This window comes from Homalodisca vitripennis, chromosome 6 (genome assembly GCF_021130785.1).
Source record: "Homalodisca vitripennis isolate AUS2020 chromosome 6, UT_GWSS_2.1, whole genome shotgun sequence".
NCBI lineage: Eukaryota > Metazoa > Arthropoda > Insecta > Hemiptera > Cicadellidae > Homalodisca > Homalodisca vitripennis.
The window spans coordinates 158,365,001-158,387,042 of record NC_060212.1 but is presented as its reverse complement, the minus strand read 5'-3'; the positions used below and the strand labels follow the sequence as shown (position 1 = coordinate 158,387,042).

The window sequence follows — 22,042 nt, the reverse complement described above, 5'->3', positions numbered from 1 at the left end:
TTACTTACTATTCTTCATAGCACCTTTTTTATTACTCCAATTTCCTTCATACGATGTGAAAGAGATACCTAGAAGTAATGTTTAATAATTAATTATAAAATTGTTACCACATGCCCAAAGAGTTATTAGCAGGACAAACAAAATGTAAGATGAAATTTTTAGCGCTGGTTTGTTCCTTTCCGATGTGTGCAAAAAGGATACGAATGTGAGGGAACAACGCAGGAGGCCCGCTAAACATCAAGGAAAATAAGGATGTTCGTGCGATGGTTCTGTTCGTGCCCTGAGTGTTTCACAGCCACGCAACCAAGTAGGTTTTGACACGAGCTCATCTGATTGTGACAGCAGCAGGACTGACGCATTGGGGCGATCTTAAAAACAATCCCTCCCCTTTTGGGCAGGAAGGTACAGAGTACCATAAAACTTCTAGCTTTCTAAATATTCTTTTATAGTCTTATATATAGTTTTATAGACTATAGTTTTAGAGTCTTTTCAGTTAAAATTGGCCATTATTCAAGAAATCAGGGCCAATTGTATCATGTGCAGATAAAACATTTACTTTGATAATCTCAATAATAAAACAACGACATTTTAGTGCATTTTTTTATATTTTACTAATGCGGTTATATTAAAACTATATATTGACGAATAAAAGTGCACATGTCGGACTACCAAATCAAATAATTAATTTATTCAAAAACTGAGTAATTTGGATAAATTGAAATTATAAGAAATTTAAAAAAACAGATTTTTAACTTACACCTAATAATATTTTTACATTTAATACCTCCCAATCTTCTTTATTTCCCAGATTTTAGTGATGAGTAAAATAGATAAAAGATAAAAAATGTATTATACTTTAGTTACAAAATTGTTTTTATGAGGACACTCATATTTTTCCAGAAGCGGTTCATGCACTACGTAAGAGCAAAAATGTGCATGTAATTACTACATCTACTATGTAGATGTAAACCTACCCTCATGAAAGCTGCCTATAAAATTAGTTTCCCACAACGAAAACACACATACAAACTGTGTATAGCAACTATTATAGATCCATGACATAAAATGACATACCTAGTTGCTCATAAATTTCAATTTTCGTAGTATTACAAAAACAACTGTACCAAGTCCACAGTGGAGGGAACAGTTATAACAATGTGGCGAGATACAACTGAAGGAGAAAATTTAAAACATGTATATTTATCAATATTTCTGAAAAACAAACGGTAAAAATAATTAAGTTGGGAATAATATATCGTTACAAAACTGGTTCATATTAGGTATTACAAATTGTCAACTATATTTTGCTCTTTCTCCAGTTAAGAGGTAGGTGTCAATTTAATAAATGACTGTCCTCTCCAAGAGGTTCTCAAAATTGTATTACACTAAGACCTAAATGATACTTCTTCTGCATTATTGGGGGTGGAGTAGGGGTGGGGGGCGTATAATACAGACAACATGGACTTACTTATAAATTTCACCTTCTTGGGCTGCTTCGTTCGGATCTTCGCCGTTTTGCATTTCTTGAGGGGGGCCTTGTTCCTGCGGTTCGCTTGGGTCACAAAATTTTAAATCAATTACAAAATAAGAGGGAAAGAAGTTTCAAACATCAGCTGACGGTACTTGGCAACTTATTCTACTAGGAGCAGTCTCCGTGTTTTATTTCTTTTGTTCTGCTGATTTTATGAAATCAACTAACTACTTACTTACTAATGACTACTGACGCACAACCATTTATGAAACTATCAAAATCGGGATGATTTCCTCTTGAGTAATCCTTGGCGACACATTGACTCCACGAAGCTATATTTCAGAACTGAACCGCGAATCTAATTCAAATTATCAACGAGTTACCACTTCGTAATCTAGTCACACAATTCAATTTTTCAATTTCTTCAAAAATTTGATCAATATTTAGGTGTTTTACTGTAAGGCTGCACTCTTTCCCATTATACCGCCTTTAAACAGCTACCACATAAACGAGTATAAATCTAAAATCTAATAGTGTCGCCGTATTTGTGGTCGGGTTCCATTATACGCTTCCACTCAAATATACAGTACTGTCTCGTCCAGGGGCCGAGAGCTAATTTATATTGTAGTCTACTGTATACGCATACGGCCTAGTTTATCATGAAATCGACAGAGGAAATTTCGCACGCACGCACGCACGCACGCACGCACGCACGCACGCACGCACGCACACACACACACACACACACACACACACACACACACACACACACACACACACACACACACACACACACACACACACACACACGCGTTTACCACGTTAGTTTTAATGAATATCGAAATATGGTGACATTTAAAAGGGTTCGATATACCAAACTATAAACGTTTCACAGGTCGCATGTGTTTAGTTTCACACACCTACAACCAACACCACCAATTATACCAGCATTTAGCCAACGGGATAGAGAGTGCAACTCTCCATTTTCAAAAAAATATTACGCCTTTATCTCGCGTTGGATGACGCTGATTTAAGTTTACGCGACTAAAGTTGGTTTTATGTGTATCCTGCTTAAGTATTGTGACATGTCTGTGACAAATTTACCGTTTCATAATAAATACAAACTTTTTCGACCCTCATGAAAGCTACACTGAGCTACGATTTCATGCAATACAAATCAACCCTCGGACCCAGGACTATTTATTACAATAGTCCAGGAGGACGTCATAAACGCGCTGCCTCGTAACAGCCAGCCACTGGACAGTTGCATCACAACGTCACACCAGTGAATCACATGGCGGCGAAACGTCAATCACCACGAAAACAGCAATTATCTGAGTCCACTGTTGACGACGCTAATTGGATAAGAGCTGAGCTGGTTAAGGAAAACAAGTAGGAAATCGTCACTAGAAGCAATTAAGACATCATATGGGTCGACGAACCGACAACTTACTGTGATTGGGGGCGATCAGAAGCAGCGAACGAGAATTGGAAAAGTTACAAAGTAGACAATTAATCGCTAGGGACACAATACAGGCAATTTGCTTTGCGAGATTCTTTCAACTACATAACACACTACTTCAGAATGCAGACTAATATAACTACCGCACACTCTCTCCTGCCTCCTTTGCTTGGCTAAACCGTCAACGGTACGTGTCAAGTAAGATCTTTGTTGAAGTTCTGAACGTTGCGTCCTTGTGAAAATGGAATTAAGGCTTTATTTCACATGATTTCAAAATAAAATAACTGATCCTCACTATAATAAATTTTGTTACTTACTTACCGATTTTTAATCTTTCGGTCTGCAAAGACGATTCATTTGCAAAGTTTGCAAGTAAAGATTTGTATGAAGACTAAGTTAATATCACTTTAAATTTGTAACACCGCTCTCCATATAGTTTCCTCTTCACGGCTAATTATAAGCGCAGTTATACGAGTCTCGATCTGTGTTTGAGATTACGTAGCATAAAAATAACCCATAAAACATAGGGAGGAACATTTCCATACAAATCCACTAGCAGAAGATACACGATATTGTTTTGAAAATATCGCAACCTCCAGTATTTAGTAAGAGAATTACTATAATTTATTAATTAATTAATTTTAAGTTTAGTCTTACAAAAAATTACACAATATGACGGACACAACCAATAATAGTAAATACATTTTTAGTACATCTTTATGTAGGCCGTTCATATTAATCTTATTTTTTCATATTTCAATTTCTTTTTATTAATTGAAGTACTACTTCTTAAACACTCAGATACTACTCGTTACAAAACACCGTTCGAGGCCCAAAGTGACAACCCATTTAGTTAATTATATGATAATAATTTTCTTGTAATCTTATCGTAATCAAGCTTAAAATGCTGTACTACAACTGTCTAACTATGGTGCAATATGCAGTTATCGGACTAAATACACAGTATAAAGCAGGAAGTGCCGCCAGATGTGTGCCTTTGAAGAATGTGTGTGAATTCACCCTGTATTCGAATATGTATTCGAATACTTTTGATCAGCTGAGCGTTTCTAACAGACAGGTCTAGACCTGTCTTACTTGTTTGTCACGAATTCATCACTGTATTCGAATATGTATTCGAATACTTTGGCTTTTGGTGCCTCGTATAAACAAGTCATACCCATGATATACGAACTTCAGAAGAAATATCTTTGTTTGTTTACCTGCTACTTCAGTTCCGTCTGAAAGACTATTTTCCACAGCAGGTCCTGTCACTAATTACCGTAGAAATAGACTGAAGAAAGAAAACCTCAATAATATTTTGTTTTTACACAACTATATAAAATAAATATTCATATTCGTTTTTATTGCTTAGAACTGTAACTCAGTTATTATATATATATATATATATATATATATATATATATATATATATATATATGATATAATATTTATTTTTAAATTTAATAATTATACAATTAATTATACTTTTTTAAGTATTAAAATTTGTAATTATTTTTTTAAATTATAAATATCCCCTGAATTATTCATTTCAAAGTCCCCATATATGTATTCATTTTAAACCTCATATGAATACGAATACAGCTCTTGGATATTTTATTTGAATACTATTTGTCAGAATAAACGAATACTCCAGGTTTGAATTCAATTCTTCCAGAGAAATTGTATTCATTTCAAAAGTATTCGAATCCATTTTGATGTATTCGAATATGTGAATACTCTGGCTGTATTCGAATACTATTCGATTCTGTATTCGATTCTCCCATCACTAGTCTGTGTACGAGTCACTCTCGCCCAGTAGGTGAACGTTCTGTTGAAAAAATCGTCGCGCATAAAAGGCAAATGACATACTTCTGGCAAAGAGTTCGCAGCAACTGGCCTTTTTGCCCAGGACACTAGAATACAGCGACCACCACAGCTACCGTTACAAATCCATTGAAATTTCAAGTATAAAAGGTACTGAACGCCATACTAACTGCAACCAACTTTTTCAACTTGTTTATAAAACCCACAAATTTAATTGACTATCGAAGCAAGTGCAGAATTTGTCATTTAACTTATTCACTAACACCTCAAACTGATATGAATACTAACAAACGAGCATTTAAATATGTTTTAAAAAGAATTCGATTCATCTGAAATGACTAGACTAAATTAAATTGTGCCGAGTCATAGCAAAAGGAATTCTCACAGAACACAAATGGTAGCCTGGACTCTGGACAATAGAACAGCGACCGCGAACACACACAAATCCTCCGCATCCTGTCACAATGAAATTGGTTTCACTTCAACCCATTGTACGCTGACTCTCCACAGCCGACGCTATTCGTGTTGTTTTCTTATGTGATTTACAAAAGAAATGATTTTGAATTGGCGAGACATGATAACACGAGGCTGGCGAAGGCTACGTCCCGAGGGGTCCCAACCCCTGTTTTCGCACAATTAGGGGGTCTCTCCCCGCGGGATGTGATCTCATTACAGCACCCCCGGGAACCCCGCCGTGTCGCCGCACCTGTGCTCTCTCCTCAGCCCTCCCTGTCCACGTGCTACCACAGTTTTTGTTTAACCAACGTAAATCCCCCTAATCCGTACGCATTTAAGAATTATTTAATTAAAAATCACTCTATAATGAGTACAAATTGGTCTGTTTGAGCAAACATTCCACAAAATCAACAAAATTTAAGTACGTTTAAAATAAAAGTTATCAGCAGTTAAAAATCTTTCCTTACATAAATCGTACTTTGAAATTTCCATTGAATCATCGTCAGAAGCTGAATTAAGTGCAGGTTCCCCGAGTCAACTAACATTAAATCCACAGCGCCGACTTGTTCACGACAACTATAAAGGTTCTCTTGTTCAGGTAGTGAAATAGTTTTAGGGTTTGGAAAATATTCGTATGTTAAATTAATACCCCTTTGAGATAATACTTGACCAATCCTCAAACAATTGATGTGTGCCAACTATCGGGCAGGCCTCTTTCGTGTGAAAATATAATAAAAATCGACTCAGTTTCGGAAAAAATCGATGAAAATATACAAAAATTTAACATAGAAACATATAGAATTGTATAATCTCCTCTTTTTAGAAGTCGGTTAAAAAGTAGATATTTTTTATTGCTCCACTCGACATTACATGTATTTAAAGATGGAAATCAGTTTTGAAATCATGCCTACGTAAAAGCAGCTAAAGACAAGAATATGAATTGTTGCTGTATGTACAAGACGTATACTTTCGAGAATGACAATTTTAAAAATCTTAAATTACGTATAATTTAAGAAAATAACTTTTCGTAGATTTTTCTTTGTTTTAACATAATGTAAAACCTTTACATTTACTTTACATGCCTGTAATTTCATGTGGGAAGACAAAACAAATGTCCTTGCTTTCTGTATTCAAGTTATCTTAAAGGGCTACGAATTTATCATAAAACTATGTTTTCCAACCCCAAAATCGATCGCACCACCTGTCTGTGACCAGAACCCGGGCACGCACCCTACAAAAGTAACCTATTGATCCAATGACAAACCAAAAACGATTGTCGTAAATCTGATTAAAGAAATTACACAAAAAGCCATATTACTGGATCCATATATATGGATGTAATTAAAATAACATATCACGAAAAGTAGCTAAGTACAACAGGAAAACATGGAAAATATATTTTTAACTTGCACACACTATCGTCGTGTCATTACAGAAAGTGAAAACGGTGAAAACTATCCGGTTTGATACTGACAAATTGTACAATACGAATCTCGGCGTTTCACAGTAACGAATACAATTTGTGACGGATACACGAAATATTATATTAACCACACTTGAGGATCCATCGGCTGCTGTACATAAAACCTCAAATTAATAAAAGCTTTAAAACGCAGAGTTTTTTTATAATAAATCTGTCCGCGTAATCATAAAATATTACATCGAGCCACTCCTACGGCCTGGGACAATATTGGGATTCCAACCGCATCCCTCGGTAAATTTATTCATGAGCCCTGTTGCTTCTCTTTATTGGCAAAGTCAATGCCCTTTCACTTCTCTTCGTGTAACTCGAAAATTATTTTACCACGATTTAATTTTGAGAAGCACACAAGACATTAACATCTAGTCTGCTATATGTGAACAGAGTACATGTGGTGTATTGTATGGAATGACAAAATTCATTCTACTCAATTGGAAATTTAGTTGCCCCCTCATTATTTGATCAATCTCCGTACAGTAATTGTGCGTGGACCTTCCAGTGCCACACCGGAAACTCGGAGAATAGCGTTGCTACTCCAACGTCCAACAGAATGGAAATAGAACAAGAAATGGGCGTTGACGTGTCCTGTATAAAGCCAGCTCTCTGCAAGCCCACGCTGAGAGGAAATGCCTTTCTCGCTGCCTTGGGACTGACTCACAGGACTAACTAACAGGTCTAATCTTGTCGGCACAGACTGGCACCAACCACAATCAAACATAGTAATCATCTGGACTACAAGTCACTACAGGTACAGACATGAAAAGTGTGGGTTGTACCGACCAACGAGTCTGTACAGTCTGTCTCTGAGGTGACTTCAACCTTCCAAAGTGCAGTACAATATCATATACGATCACCTAGATTATTCGATTTCAATACAAAAATTAATTTCCTCTACGATTAGTCTGTAATGCAATTATTGGAATCAGATAAGAATTTGCTAACAACACGTATAGCAATTTACAAGTATAAAATATCTGAAATTCGTTATTATATAATTACAACTTAAATATGTTGCCAAGTACCAAAGCTGAGGATGATATTAACATTGGATATATCTGCGTTTCCCCAAGGACGGTTTTCAACTTTAGACTATTAACATTTAAATTATCAATTAATGATATAAAAACCACCATAATTTGTGTGGATTAAGAAAAGCTTTAAGCGACGTAACATAAACTAGGTTAAATATTTCGGACTTTCTATGTAATTAAAAACATAATTATGCAAACGTTGCCTTAATTTCCTTTCTATTTATACACTGGTTAATATAAAAGCAACAAGTTTTTGCATATGGTATTTTACATTTCCTTCATATGATTCATGCTTTTACTTTTTCCAACCAAAAATTAGCATTCTAATGAATATTAAGAAAAATTGAGCTTCACAGAATATTGAATCGGCAAGTAAACTACTAACAATGATTTGGGTTCTTTATATATGAACAACATTTTGAATGATTTACAGTGATCTTTTCAGTATGGTTTTAGTCAGACATGTCTGGGGTGGATCTCCACCTTAAGCCGGCCGGTTCGGCACCCTAACCTCAAAAAAATTATAAATATCAACGGCACAAAACCAGGTCCTTGGGGTACTCCGCGGGCCAAAGCAAACCTGTGGCGGCGATGGGTGCCTTGCAGGATCGGCAGAAGCAGGACATGACGGACTCTGTGACAAGGCCTATCAACATGGTGACTGTGTGATGTGCTCCTCACGTGGTGTACGCCCGGACTGCCTCTCTGCCGCCTCCAGCCGCGCCGCCCCCGACAACCCCCGGCCGACAATCAATAGACGCCACCCCGCTGCGCGCCGTCTCTCACTCACTTTCTTACCCTATTACTTTATGTCCGCTTTTATTGCCCCGACATCTCCTGGCCAGCTGTGGGTGAAAGGCAGCGGACCTGTCACTGGACACTGTCTATCGCACTGAATTATTTTACAAATCCACAATCCTCAGATCACAGATAAACAAGTATTACAATTTTTAATCAGATTACCAAGCACACGCGCAGTTATGATTCTAAATATGACTATAAGCCAATCTCTTTTAAACAACATCGTTTTATGAAAAGAATTACAGAGACGAGGAAAGGAGAAATAGTAATGTTCAGAGTTCAGAGCATAAGCAGAAAATAAAGAATAAAATGTAAATGATATATGGAGAAAATAAAAAATACGAGGCTAGCGCGTATATATTATTTCACAAGACAACCCCCAGTTCCAATTCCGAGTTGAAATTTGTTCCTAGGGATCCGGCGCTGCGTGTCTGCACTGGGGACCACCATCACTAGGGGAGAAACAGAAATAAAACCAACCCCTGCAGTTGTAGCTGAGTCTATAAACGTTCCAAGGGAGTACATGACGCTGACGAAAAGCTTTACAAAACAGTCTACTATTGTACGAAAACACGGACAGCGACGTGACACGATGCGAATGGATGCAAAACTCTCAAATGTGTGTGAAGAACATATGAGAAAACACACGGAGCGTGACGTGATCTGTGTAGTTTATTCCATATGTTCACTGTATTTGATATTATTGCATGTCGCGTCGCTGTCTGTGTATTTAAACCCTTACAGGGCCGTGATAGCGTGTTTCTTACGAACGCCCAAAAGGGCATAACAACAAACAGTGATGTGCGACCATAGTGGAGTCTGCCCTAGGCCCTCTTAGTTCTGGTCATGTGAGTGGGCAATAAATAAAGTAAATATTCAATGGCTGAGAGAATCTTTCACTATTTCCTGTATGTACAGCTTCTAGATGCGTATTGATAGAAAATAATTATTTGAACCAGCGCTATGCCCACGATTTATATCCAATCGTAAATTCAGCTAACATTTTGTACAAAAAAAAACTACTTAACCCTAGAACACTACCGTGCGTAAATTTTACGTATATGCGTCATGTTTATAGTCACACCTCCTCTCTCCCACAACCTTCCGGTTTAAGCTTTGGGCAGTGCTTCTACTGATCAATGGTCGTTCGTCTCCGAAGTGTAAGGGTGTGTGCAGTTCTTTTTCTTATCTCAATATTGATTTTTATTTATGCCGTGCGTCAATTTTACGTAGCGGTAGTATTGCTAGATAAAAAATACGTATATTTTACGTATAAGTGTGTATAGTAAAATAAGTAACTAAACCTATTTTAGGTTGTTTTTTGGTAAATAAAAGTCTTGAAGATAGTAGGAAATTTGTAGGCTTTTTGGAAAGAATGAGTTTCTATGGCATTGTAGATATGAAGATAAGGTTAGGAAAACACCATGTATCACACGTGCACGCATTACACACACGCACACACGCTTAAACACACGCATCATCACCTTAAGTAAGCACATAGGCAAGAAAATACACAAATACAATACACAGGCATGAAAATAAACCTTTACATAACCTAAAAAACAGAAATAAACATGCTACGTAAAATTTACGTATCGGTAGTAACAAAGGTATATCGAAACACGGTAGTGTTCTAGGGTTAAAAGACAAGTTAAAATTTTTAAAAGGATATATACAGTTCGGACACAATATAGCCTACTCCCTCATGGCGGATGTTCTTTATATCCTAATTGTGACGTGAATGGTAACCTCAAACATCAACTGAATTTTGTTTGAACAAATACGAATGCACTGCCAATTATATTTATTTCAACTACAAAGAGATCAAGAGTTTCCTCATCCACAGTAATTTTATTTTAGAAACTGGATAAATAACAAACCAATTTACCCCCGACGCGACGTAAGTAGCGAAACCTGGGATCATTGGCGAAGCCAAATGGGATTAAATTACCGATATAAAGCGACCCCACCGGGCGGTGTAATGGGGGAACAAGCGTGTTTCCGTGTAATTGAATATTTAACGGTAGGGAAGACCGAACCGGAAGTACCTGACCGCCGCGGCGGACGTTGGGCTGCAGCCTCTCACTTCTTGGCTTGGCACCAAGGCGGCAGACGGATATTACAGATTAAATTGATTAACGGTAAAATCGGTATTTATTACCATTGCCCCTGTTTTATTACCATGTACCAGCTTTGTTTCTCTACGGTTAAATTAAAACGAATTGGTGGATGCATACCAGTATTCACTGATACATTTTCATTTGTTACTTTTCTCTGGATGCAAATGAAAATTGATAAAAAATGCTCCTTCGCTTTTTCGGTTTTTAACAACAAAACTCACGCGTCATATCTTTTTAGCAAACTGCTGCATTGGCGGCCCATACATAACATAGTTAATTTTAGTTCCATAAGAAAAACGTTAAACTTCAAACACTTTTATGTTATTTTTTCAGTTGTAGAATCAATGAAAATGTCTTATTTCACAGTTGTCATATCAATGCGCGTCTAAATGCATTTTGGGCCTTTTGGCGTTTTATTGTGTTTTTACAACAATCTTAAGATTGCATTGTACTTCATCGTTTGAATATTAATAAATGTATATATTTCACAAAAAACCATAATTCTATGACCAAAACTAACGGCCTAAAAGTGTTTAACGTTGTCTTATGGGGTGAATGTCAAGGTCGTTGCACAACAGCCAGCTCCTAAAATAGTGATACAGGTCGAGAACATTTAAAGTAGTAATTATACAAAGAAGAAGCACTATTTATACATTTAAATAAAACTCATGAAAAGTTACAATTATGACAAATCCTGCTTGTTACTTTCTCTAAATGTGTCTAAATATCTTTTTTACATCACATATATTGTGAATTTGATTATGAGGTACTACAAATCTGGCACAAAAAAACGAGCAATTTTTTTTGGAAACCAAAAGATCCGATAAGATATTGTACATGTTTTAAAACAACAGTAGTTTGAAGTCTAAATTATCTCACCATGCATGAGATGTGTACAAAAACATTGTAAAATTACTAAGTGTTAATTAGTTAAGTTTCTCCTGCGATGAACACATTTTTAGGTGTAAACATTTTGGCACAAAATCGAATTTTAATAAACGAGCTTTCTATTGACTATTATTGAAGTACCCTATATATCAAAAGACGTGACCAGAGAGACATTAAGGTTGATAAATCAACAGATGCACTGCCCAAACATTACAAACAGAAGCGATGAGAGTAGTCTACATCATGTAATTAAACAGAACTGTTGGCGAGAACAAAACTAATCAGTGCAAAACAAAAAGTTTTGTGATGGAGCAATTTGGCTGTTCCCCAACAAAGTCAACTCTTGTTTTGCCAACAGTTCTCCACCAGAGGGCATGAGACTTGTCTTTCAATCGTGATGCTCTCCACTCGAGTGAAATAAAAACAAGGAAATTCGTCCAACCAAGATATTAATTAAGAACACGAGACTGTCAAAATTAGGATATTAGCCCATCACATCTGATTATATAGGTGACAAAACAGCTGTTAAGAATTTTGGCTGGGGAATGTATCAATCGAACTCTGGTGTGAGATAGGATAGAATAAAACAAAACTGACTTTCTAGTAGGCTACAAAAGCACTGAAGGCAAGAATTTCTTACCAAGAAACCAGTTCCCTATACCAGCTACTTAAAAAAAACGTTTAATGTTTTCTATCTTTAAAAGAATAATCATGATATGATAATCAACTGTATGAATTTAAATTCGTTAAATTGATCACCTTTACCCACACTGTGGTATAGAAGTTTAGAGGAAATTTATAAAAATAATACAATATAAAATAACAAGAAGGTAATTAAATAGTACTTGGGATGAACTCCCCAATACTCTCACTGTACAAAATGATTACTAATTTAAATCCTTGTATTTAAGTCAAATTCACTAGACATCATTACTTGTTTGGAAGATGGTTTACATTTTATGAATTATTATTATAATGCAAAAAGAAAAGAAACTAAGAAACACATTTCACGTAAAACAGATACACTTCATGGAAATAAAATAAGAATAATTAAAAAACACTTTTTTAAATTACAAAATTTAATGAGAAATACTCAAGGCTGCTCCAAGTGTTTTGTAAATTTATAGTCGAAATTTGCATTACACTGCAGCAGAGTACTTTTGAAAAACAATAGTGAGTTGTGAGTGCTCATCCTTACACTCGTGGGTGAGGGGGTGGGCATGCAGGGTGGACAGGGGGTGGGGCAGACGGGTGGGCGCCAGCCACCACTTTATGGGCCCAGTCCTGCCACCCTGCCCTGCCTGCCACGTCATCAGATACCAATTATACTGTAGCCCCATTGTCTGCATCCACTGTTACCCCACCCCAGTAGCTACATAACTCATAAGTCACACGATCACGTCAGCACACGTTATACACGATAATCTGTCAAAACTGTAGTGTACCTATTCGTGTATAGTATAAAATATACAGTCCGGCCACCCTGCCCTGCCTGCCACGTCATCAGATACCAATTATACTGTAGCCCCATTGTCTGCATCCACTGTTACCCCACCCCAGTACATAACTCATAAGTCACACGATCACGTCAGCACACGTTATACACAATAATCTGTCAAAACTGTAGTGTACCTATTCGTGTATAGTATAAAATATACAGTCCTGCCACCCTGCCCTGCCTGCCACGTCATCAGATACCAATTATACTGTAGCCCCATTGTCTGCATCCACTGTTACCCCACCCCAGTACATAACTCATAAGTCACACGATCACGTCAGCACACGTTATACACGATAATCTGTCAAAACTGTAGTGTACCTATTCGTGTATAGTATAAAATATACAGCCCGGCCACCCTGCCCTGCCTGCCACGTCATCAGATACCAATTATACTGCAGCCCCATTGTCTGCATCCACTGTTACCCCACCCCAGTACATAACTCATAAGTCACACGATCACGTCAGCACACGTTATACACGATAATCTGTCAAAACTGTAGTGTACCTATTCGTGTATAGTATAAAATATACAGTCCTGCACCCTGCCCTGCCTGCCACGTCATCAGATACCAATTATACTGTAGCCCCATTGTCTGCATCCACTGTTACCCCACCCCAGTACATAACTCATAAGTCACACGATCACGTCAGCACACGTTATACACGATAATCTGTCAAAACTGTAGTGTACCTATTCGTGTATAGTATTAAATATACAGCCCGGCCACCCTGCCCTGCCTGCCACGTCATCAGATACCAATTATACTGTAGCCCCATTGTCTGCATCCAATGTTACCCCACCCCAGTACATAACTCATAAGTCTCACGATCACGTCAGCACACGTTATACACGATAATCTGTCAAAACTGTAGTGTACCTATTCCGTGTATAGTATTAAATATACAGCCCGGCCACCCTGCCCTGCCTGCCACGTCATCAGATACCAATTATACTGTAGCCCCATTGTCTGCATCCAATGTTACCCCACCCCAGTACATAACTCATAAGTCTCACGATCACGTCAGCACACGTTATACACGATAATCTGTCAAAACTGTAGTGTACCTATCCGTGTATAGTATTAAATATACAGCCCGGCCACCCTGCCCTGCCTGCCACGTCATCAGATACCAATTATACTGTAGCCCCATTGTCTGCATCCACTGTTACTTCACCCCAGTACATAACTCATAAGTCTCACGATCACGTCAGCACACGTTATATACACGATAATCTGTCAAAACTGTAGTGTACCTATCCGTGTATAGTATAAAATATACAGCCCGGCCACCCTGCCCTGCCTGCCACGTCATCAGATACCAATTATACTGTAGCCCCATTGTCTGCATCCACTGTTACTTCACCCCAGTACATAACTCGTCACACGATCATGTCACCACACGTTATAAACACCAATCTGTCAGTACTAAGTGCACTTACAGAATGAATGGCGCCCGCAGAGCAGCGGTTGTATCATGAATTATTATATTTATAATCGTGCTTTGTTTTGATAATAATGAAATAATTAGTAATGGCGTTTTGTGTAATTTTTGTATTACCTTGTCAATATTGACAATATTACACTAAGACATAATGTGTATGTTGTAAATCAATGCACGGACAGTCAAATAAGAGAATTCACTTCACAAATTGGAACTTCAATTTGGAATGTAGTCGCATTGAAAAATTATGTGATTGCATTCCAGATAATGTCATTTTTATTTTTAACTGCTTCCTAGTGCTTACTTTTCTTTAGTAATAATGAAAAATACTACATATATACTATTATTTCTATAAAAATGGAGCTATCTCAGATTTCTTATTTTGTTGTCCGTATTACATCACATCGGAATGTCAGATGACTGGAAGAAAAAGACAACTCAAAATTTCATTTATTAAAAATATGAACTATCTGACTGTATATATTTGACATCTCTCTGGGTAGACTTTTGTACCTGAATACTATAATACTGTTGACATAAGAAAAATATTACATAAAGACAAAATACACAAACTTATTAAAATCTTAATGTATAATGCAGTTTTATTTCATTATTTTCATTACATTTTTTTAAAATATTTTCTTGTGTTATATGTCACCTCTAAGGTGAAAAAATAGCAAATTGCATATATATGTAGTAAATCAGTGAAGTATCTAAATTTTTAGCTTCCCAAAAATAATATTCTATATACCTTAAAAACACACATTTCCATCAATTAAAATAATTATGAATTCTATAATCACTACTCATTCATCCATAACACAAATTTAGTTTTTTTTTTTAATTTACTTTTGTTATTTAATGAAAAATTAGCAGTTATCTGCAATCAATTTCTTTCAAAGTTAAGAAAATATGTCAAAACATGTATATTTATGGTGATTGTAATTTATTCTGGTCTTAATATTTTTCATTCTTTGGCAGAAAAAGTGGAAATAAGAAATATTGTTAGAACCAAGCTTACTCTATTCATGAATATAACTGTAAACAAGATAAATAAATTTAAAAAAATAATATATATATATTTAATTGTACAGCTGATTGGAAACTTGTTGATGGTACTTATTTGTCAAAATTCATTTTTGGTTATTAATTATTGGCTTGAGTTCTGTTTCTTACTTTCATTAATCAGTGTGTTTCTGATAAAGGGTTCTGGGAACCTGGAAATTAAAACACAACACTGGTTTTTCTGTTCTTTTATTACTTTGACCTACTTGGAAGAGTATATGTATATGAGAGACCTACCTACTTTGGATGGGTATTCTATTCCGAGCATAAACAAATCAAACAAACCAGAGATCATTATATTCTTGAGTTATAATAAATGGTGTAACTAATTCGACTTTGTTTTGCATATATGTATGTATCAACATTTCTAAATTTTGTACTTTATTCAAAAAATTTTACAAACAGTTCTTATACTCCAAAGACACATATAAATATTACGAACAATTTTTATTCTGTCATAATATGTAAACACATTGTATGTTCTTGATATTTTCTAGGGTATTTTAAATCCTACCCCATAAAAGTTACATACCATGCAATCCTATTTTTACTGTTCTAAAAATGTCTTTAGTTTATTCTTAAGTAGTTCCAAAAATGATGTGGGAATTTTGACATATTTTCGCATTACTCTTCATATTTTCATATAGTAATAAGCTTAAGATTATGATTGTATATGTTTGGTAGGGTAATTTTTCGAAATACACTACCATAGATAAAAACAAACCTGACAAAGAATAGTGTTCACCCTTTCTTACCACTTGGAGGGATGACTCCATTTGAGTCCTTTCTTTGAATATAAAACATTTTCAACAAGTAGCCTACTTTAAAGGCAAGGAATAAAATATAATTATTAAAAACTTTAATTCAATAGTATGAACTTCCTACAAAGGGTGTCTCAATTAAGTCAAAGATCACGAAACAAAAAATTTAAAAACCTAGTTTGGCATATTTATGAGAACATGTTGTCCTATAAACTTTCTTTATAGCAAATTACAAAATATTGATACATTCCCAAACCCCTCATTATGAAAAACCGTAAGTCCAAAAGGAAACCTTTAAAGGGATTTGGTATGTAGCAAGAGTTAGCCTTGAGGGCTATGATGATATAATATACTGATTAGATAATAAAGAATGTTATGACTGTAGCTGTGCTGCACAATAACTACAGGGTAGTTAACACGAATAAAAAAACTTTCCATTTTTACCTAACCCATTATACACAATATAAATGATCAGGAGAAGGTTGTCAAGCCAGTTAAATGCAACTAAATTAGCGGACTATATCCATCCTTCTTAGATGTGAGTACATACACTACTCCCATTAAAGCACTAATTTTGACCAACGATTACTCAGCTCAGCTGTATACCAGAATGAGTTTTAGCAAATCAGATGTTTTCTCTAATAATAGAGGATTTGATTACAACAGGGACCAGAAGTTATGTTTGTTTGAAAATCAAATCTCTTTGTCCAGCGACTGAACTAAGTGCTTGTGTCAAGAATTGGGGATGCTAAAAACTAAATAAATTAAAATGAAATTTTATTTGTTGGTAATCACAGTATTTCTAAATAGCTGGACCAATTTGGCTTTTTCGTACTCCTAATATACCACATAAGTTTTTTATACAAAAAAATTTGGAAATACCAAATTTCCAATAGAAAATGGAATTTCCATGTGATTTGAGAGGTAATAGTTACTTCAATTACAGTAGTATTAATAACAAGATTAGTGATGGGGCCCGGAAGTCAGAGAGTGAAACTGTTTTGTATAAGTAACTCTCAATTTCTTGAAATTCTCTCCGATATTTCAATGACATTTTATTGAATAGCTTCAACGATTTCAGTAAAAATTGAACTATTTTAAGCCAGTGTAGAGAAATCCTAAAAGGAGACTAAAGTTGAAGTCCTTAGCTTGAAGTAATAAATGAAATTTTACTGTAGTTGATTAAAATCCCAATAAAAAAACCCAGATAAAAAATACTTCTTCACTAACAGGAAGTTAGTAGATTAACTGACTTGGACAAATGAATAACAACAAACATTTATTATCACTATTATCATTATTATTTTTTACTTTGACAAGCGATTAAAAACACATTTACTATCTGCTGATTTTAAGTTAAATAGGGAGTTTTCAAGACTAGTAGGCCGGAGGAGGGATTTTTGAAATAGGAATAGGCCTATATGTCTATAAACTAGGGACCAGGGACCTTAAAAATGTCCATCTAAAATATCAGTATAATCGGTCCAATTGATTTTACGTGATTGAGTAACAGACACACAAACTAGAGACGCCTGTAGATTTATATATAATAGTATAGGTATAGATTAGACAAATTAAAATAATTGAATTTTATGAATGTACTACTAAAAGAAATTATGTTTATATAATCTTTACTGAAGACATAAGTCTCCCTTCTAGTTGAGACCAGTTTCATGCCTGCCATATCAAAATTGTTTAAAGCTCTATGATAAATTGTGGAACATTTGTTTTCAATGTGAAGCAGGTTATTTACTTCCTTGTTACGTCTAATGAGGAAATTCAGATCACACCACAGAATCTGTACCGACTTCGTATCTCTGAAGATTTATTTGCTATGAGAAATGAGAGCATTCAGTTCATTAGTTGTGATTGATCATTTTAAAGTATTTAATTGATTATTGAGCCACACATTATTCATTGTTTTTGTCTTTGCCATTCACATTTAACAAGGCGTAGATCTGATGTTTTTAGATCTAGATGTAGGCTATCCAAAGTTAATCAATCATTTCCAATTGTAGGTGTAAGAATGTTTAATTTATTGCCAGTAGATGTGAGATGATTGCCAAATTCCAAATTTGGATTGGTAATTAAAAATTGGCTTGTAAATAACTCTTGCTATTCTTTGGACGAGTTTCACAATGCTAACCTTAGAGGCATATCATTGATTTGTTTCTAGATTGGTGATGTGGTCATTAAATGCTTGTTTACTTTTAGCTACAGGGATGGCCTGTGCATGGACTTAATAGATTGCATGATTTTTTTAGCTAAGCCTATTGCTTGTTTGTTTAGTTGCCAAATAAATACTTGAATCTTTAAAGGAGGAGTGGAAGGAAAACAGGGAGGAAATAAATCTTAATTTGAAGACAGACAGTAGGTAATAAAGATAAACATAGAAGTTTCATTCCTTCTTCCAAGAGTTCGGGGAGTAATGATGCATTCTCAGACTTCACATCTTGTGTTCTACAATGGACATGCAAGCATATACTGAATATCACCTTCACCTAACCAAAGCACATTGGCTGACTATTGTAAGAATAAATGAAAGGCAGTGAAGCATGGACTACAGTTATACCCAAGTAGAGACCTAGTGTTCCACATAGAGTCATAATGTGCTATAATGCAACGACTATAAGAGGAAAACTTGAACATGCAATTTTTGGAAGTAATGTATGATAACAGCTTTCATTTACAAAGGCACACACCTTTTATTGGCATATCAAACACTCCTGAGATAATTGATTATCATTGGGAGATATCCCAGTCTAGTTATTGGTATTAGACTCCATTAATAGACACCAAGTTTAATGAGAAGTGTTTCAAAAAGCCACGACTCAAGAGTGAGTCTTTTAACTCACTCTCAATTCAGGGCTTAAAACAGATATGTTTACACTGGCAAAAAGTTGGCTAATTTTAGTGTGACAATAAAAATTTCAAGTCTAAACGAGTACACGAGGCCTTGCAGTGATGTCACGACTATTGTTGGAAACTTGTACGAGAGAATTAGAAAGCAGTCAGGCATTACAATTTCAAGTCTAAACAAGTACACGAGGTCTTGCAGTGATGTCACGACTATTGTTGGAAACTTGTACAAGAGAATTAGAAAGCAGTCAGGCATTACAATTTCAAGTCTAAACGAGTACACAAGGCCTTGCAGTGATGTCACAACTATTGTTGGAAACTTGTACAAGAGAATTAGAAAGCAATCAGGCATTACAATTTCAAGTCTAAACGAGTACACGAGGCCTTGCAGTGATGTCACGACTATTGTTGGAAACTTGTACAAGAGAATTAGAAAGCAGTCAGGCATTACAATTTCAAGTCTAAACGAGTACACGAGTTCTTGCAGTGATGTCACGGATATTGTTGGAAACTTGTACAAGAGAATTAGAAAGCAGTCAGGCATTACAATTTCAAGTCTAAACGAGTACACGAGATCTTGCAGTGATGTCACGACTATTGTTGGAAACTTGTACGAGAGAATTAGAAAGCAGTGTCAGGCATTACAATTTCAAGTCTAAACGAGTACACGAGGTCTTGCAGTGATGTCATGACTATTGTTGGAAACTTGTACGAGAGAATTAGAAAGCAGTCAGGCATTACAATTTCAAGTCTAAACGAGTACACGAGGTCTTGCAGTGATGTCACGACTATTGTTGGAAACTTGTACGAGAGAATTAGAAAGCAGTCAGGCATTACAATTTCAACTCTACAGTGCCCAGATATTCCTGTTGAGTGTAAAAAGATTTTGCATTGACTCGGACAACATCCTGTGATGCAGCTACAGTAAACATGGATAAAATTGCTTGCTCACATTATGTAACAGCAGTTGTACAGAGGTTCTCTTGCAACTGTACTTGGCAGTGTAAACACAGCTTAAAAGCATTAAATCACATTAAAAAGATAGGAACATCTGTAAACCTGATACATTACAGCATATGTCCTGGCTTTCTAATTCTGGTTAGTTACATAATCCTATTTCCTAGGTTCAGTCTAGGAATTATGTACATTTTTTACTTCTCAGTCAATCATGTGTTGCACTGATGGGAGTATGAACAATCAGTATCATACTCCCATCAGTGCAACACTGGCCTGCAGCCCCGCACAGATGTCTGTCAGGTAGAAGTAACAGAGACTAAGGAACGAGAACCAGTTACGTGCTGGGAATTAGCCAGACGAACTGTAGGCTATATGTATCCTATGCTAGATGGACAATCAGCCCCTTAAAATTTCAGGAAAGAATGGAATTTTCCCAGCCCTCCTCCATAAGGATTCAGATATCTCTTCATTTCTTATTATATGAATTCTTTCAAAGAGAGCCTTGCTATGGATACATTCTTTATTCCTTGCATTTCAGTAAAGAGACTTGTATTTTAACAAATTTCCTATAAATTTCCTAGTTTTGTGATTACATAGCATATTTGTTTTAGAATTACTAATAAATAAAATTAATAAAATATCATTAGTGTTAAATTTGGTATTAAAAGTTAAAATGCGTCACTTTTTTGAAACTATAAAAGGCTTAAGCTACGCAATTGTATTTCAATTATATTATTTTGATTTAATTTATTTTTGGTACCTAATTTAAATGCTGTAACTATGAAATATAAATAGACAGATAGAAAATAAAGTAATTTTGGGCATGTACTATTGTGTTTGATTTGTTCTAAACATAATGTTATCTTCAGTACATACAATTAAAGAAGAACAATGAATTCAGCCTAAATTCAAAAATAGCAGTCCAGGTTTTAACCACATTCTAAAATAATCTTCTGAATTCAAAAATATGATTTTAAGTTATTTTTATCCATATAATAGCTATTACCCGCGGCTTCGCACACAATCTTTAGAACCGAAATCTTTCTATTACTTAGTAAAAGCAATTATGATGTAATATGATGGGAATACCTAAAACATTTTAAAACGTAAGTAAGCATGCATCAGGTAGATATTATTTAAGTTCATGGTAAATAGTATTAGAGTTTAACTTAATTATTATACCATGTTTGGCACGTGTAGGAGCATTTCTGATTCTAATTAATCATATACATAACATCACAGCTGAATCTGCCTTGTCATCCCGATCAAGAAAACACAAATCTCGGATCACACAGGTCTCGGAAACTTACTTCGGTCAAAAAGCGTATATTTCCAGTCCTTGTCATATATTTCAGGTCTAAGATAATATGAGTACGATAGTATAAGTAAGATAAGTACCATAGTAGTTTGCCTTGTTGTTCTGACGAAGAAAAAAAATATAATTATGTAGGAAAATATATATGCCTACTTTGGTTAAAAAGTGCCTACTTAAGACCATTTAAATTCACTTACCTACTATATCACAGTTTAGCTTGCCATATTGCCTCGATCAAAATACTATATACGTTCGATTATCTAGTTCTCGGAAATCTATTTTCGTCAAAATCGTGTTGACATAGTTGAGTTTGCCTTGTCCTGATGGAGAACACATATACATACGTAGGACCTATTACGGCCAAGGGGAAGTAATACCTACTATGTACTCCTATGTACTTTCGGTATAAGAGGAAAAATTCTTATTAAGGTTATGCAAAATTCCAAAATAATCGTTACTAAAGTTTTGCGTTACACTTGTTTTTTGGACTGTAGCCAGGGAAAGAATGAATCGTTGAGGCATGTTAGTATTCATTTCTCTGTTTTCCATAAGCCATTTAAAAAAATGTAATATAATGTCAAGGAAGCCCACCAGTTTAAAGTAACTTA

At 35.5% G+C, this 22,042-nt stretch overlaps 1 protein-coding gene across 2 annotated transcripts in view; it reads right to left on the bottom strand.

Annotated features, from left to right (window-relative positions):
- Positions 1–22,042, bottom strand: part of LOC124365083 (golgin subfamily A member 6-like protein 4) — a 60,536-nt gene that overhangs the window by 23,689 nt on the left and 14,805 nt on the right. Inside the window, exons 1-2 of one of the 2 annotated variants that reach the window (XM_046821015.1) lie at positions 8,305–8,442; positions 1,469–1,552 (exon numbers count right to left, since the gene is read on the bottom strand). The exons of the other annotated variant lie outside the window; for it this stretch is intronic. Of the exons in view, the coding sequence (XP_046676971.1) occupies positions 1,469–1,552; positions 8,305–8,380 (160 nt within the window). The 5' untranslated portion in view covers positions 8,381–8,442. Of the gene's footprint in view, positions 1–1,468; positions 1,553–8,304; positions 8,443–22,042 lie in introns of those variants that run through there. 2 annotated transcript variants of the gene reach the window in all.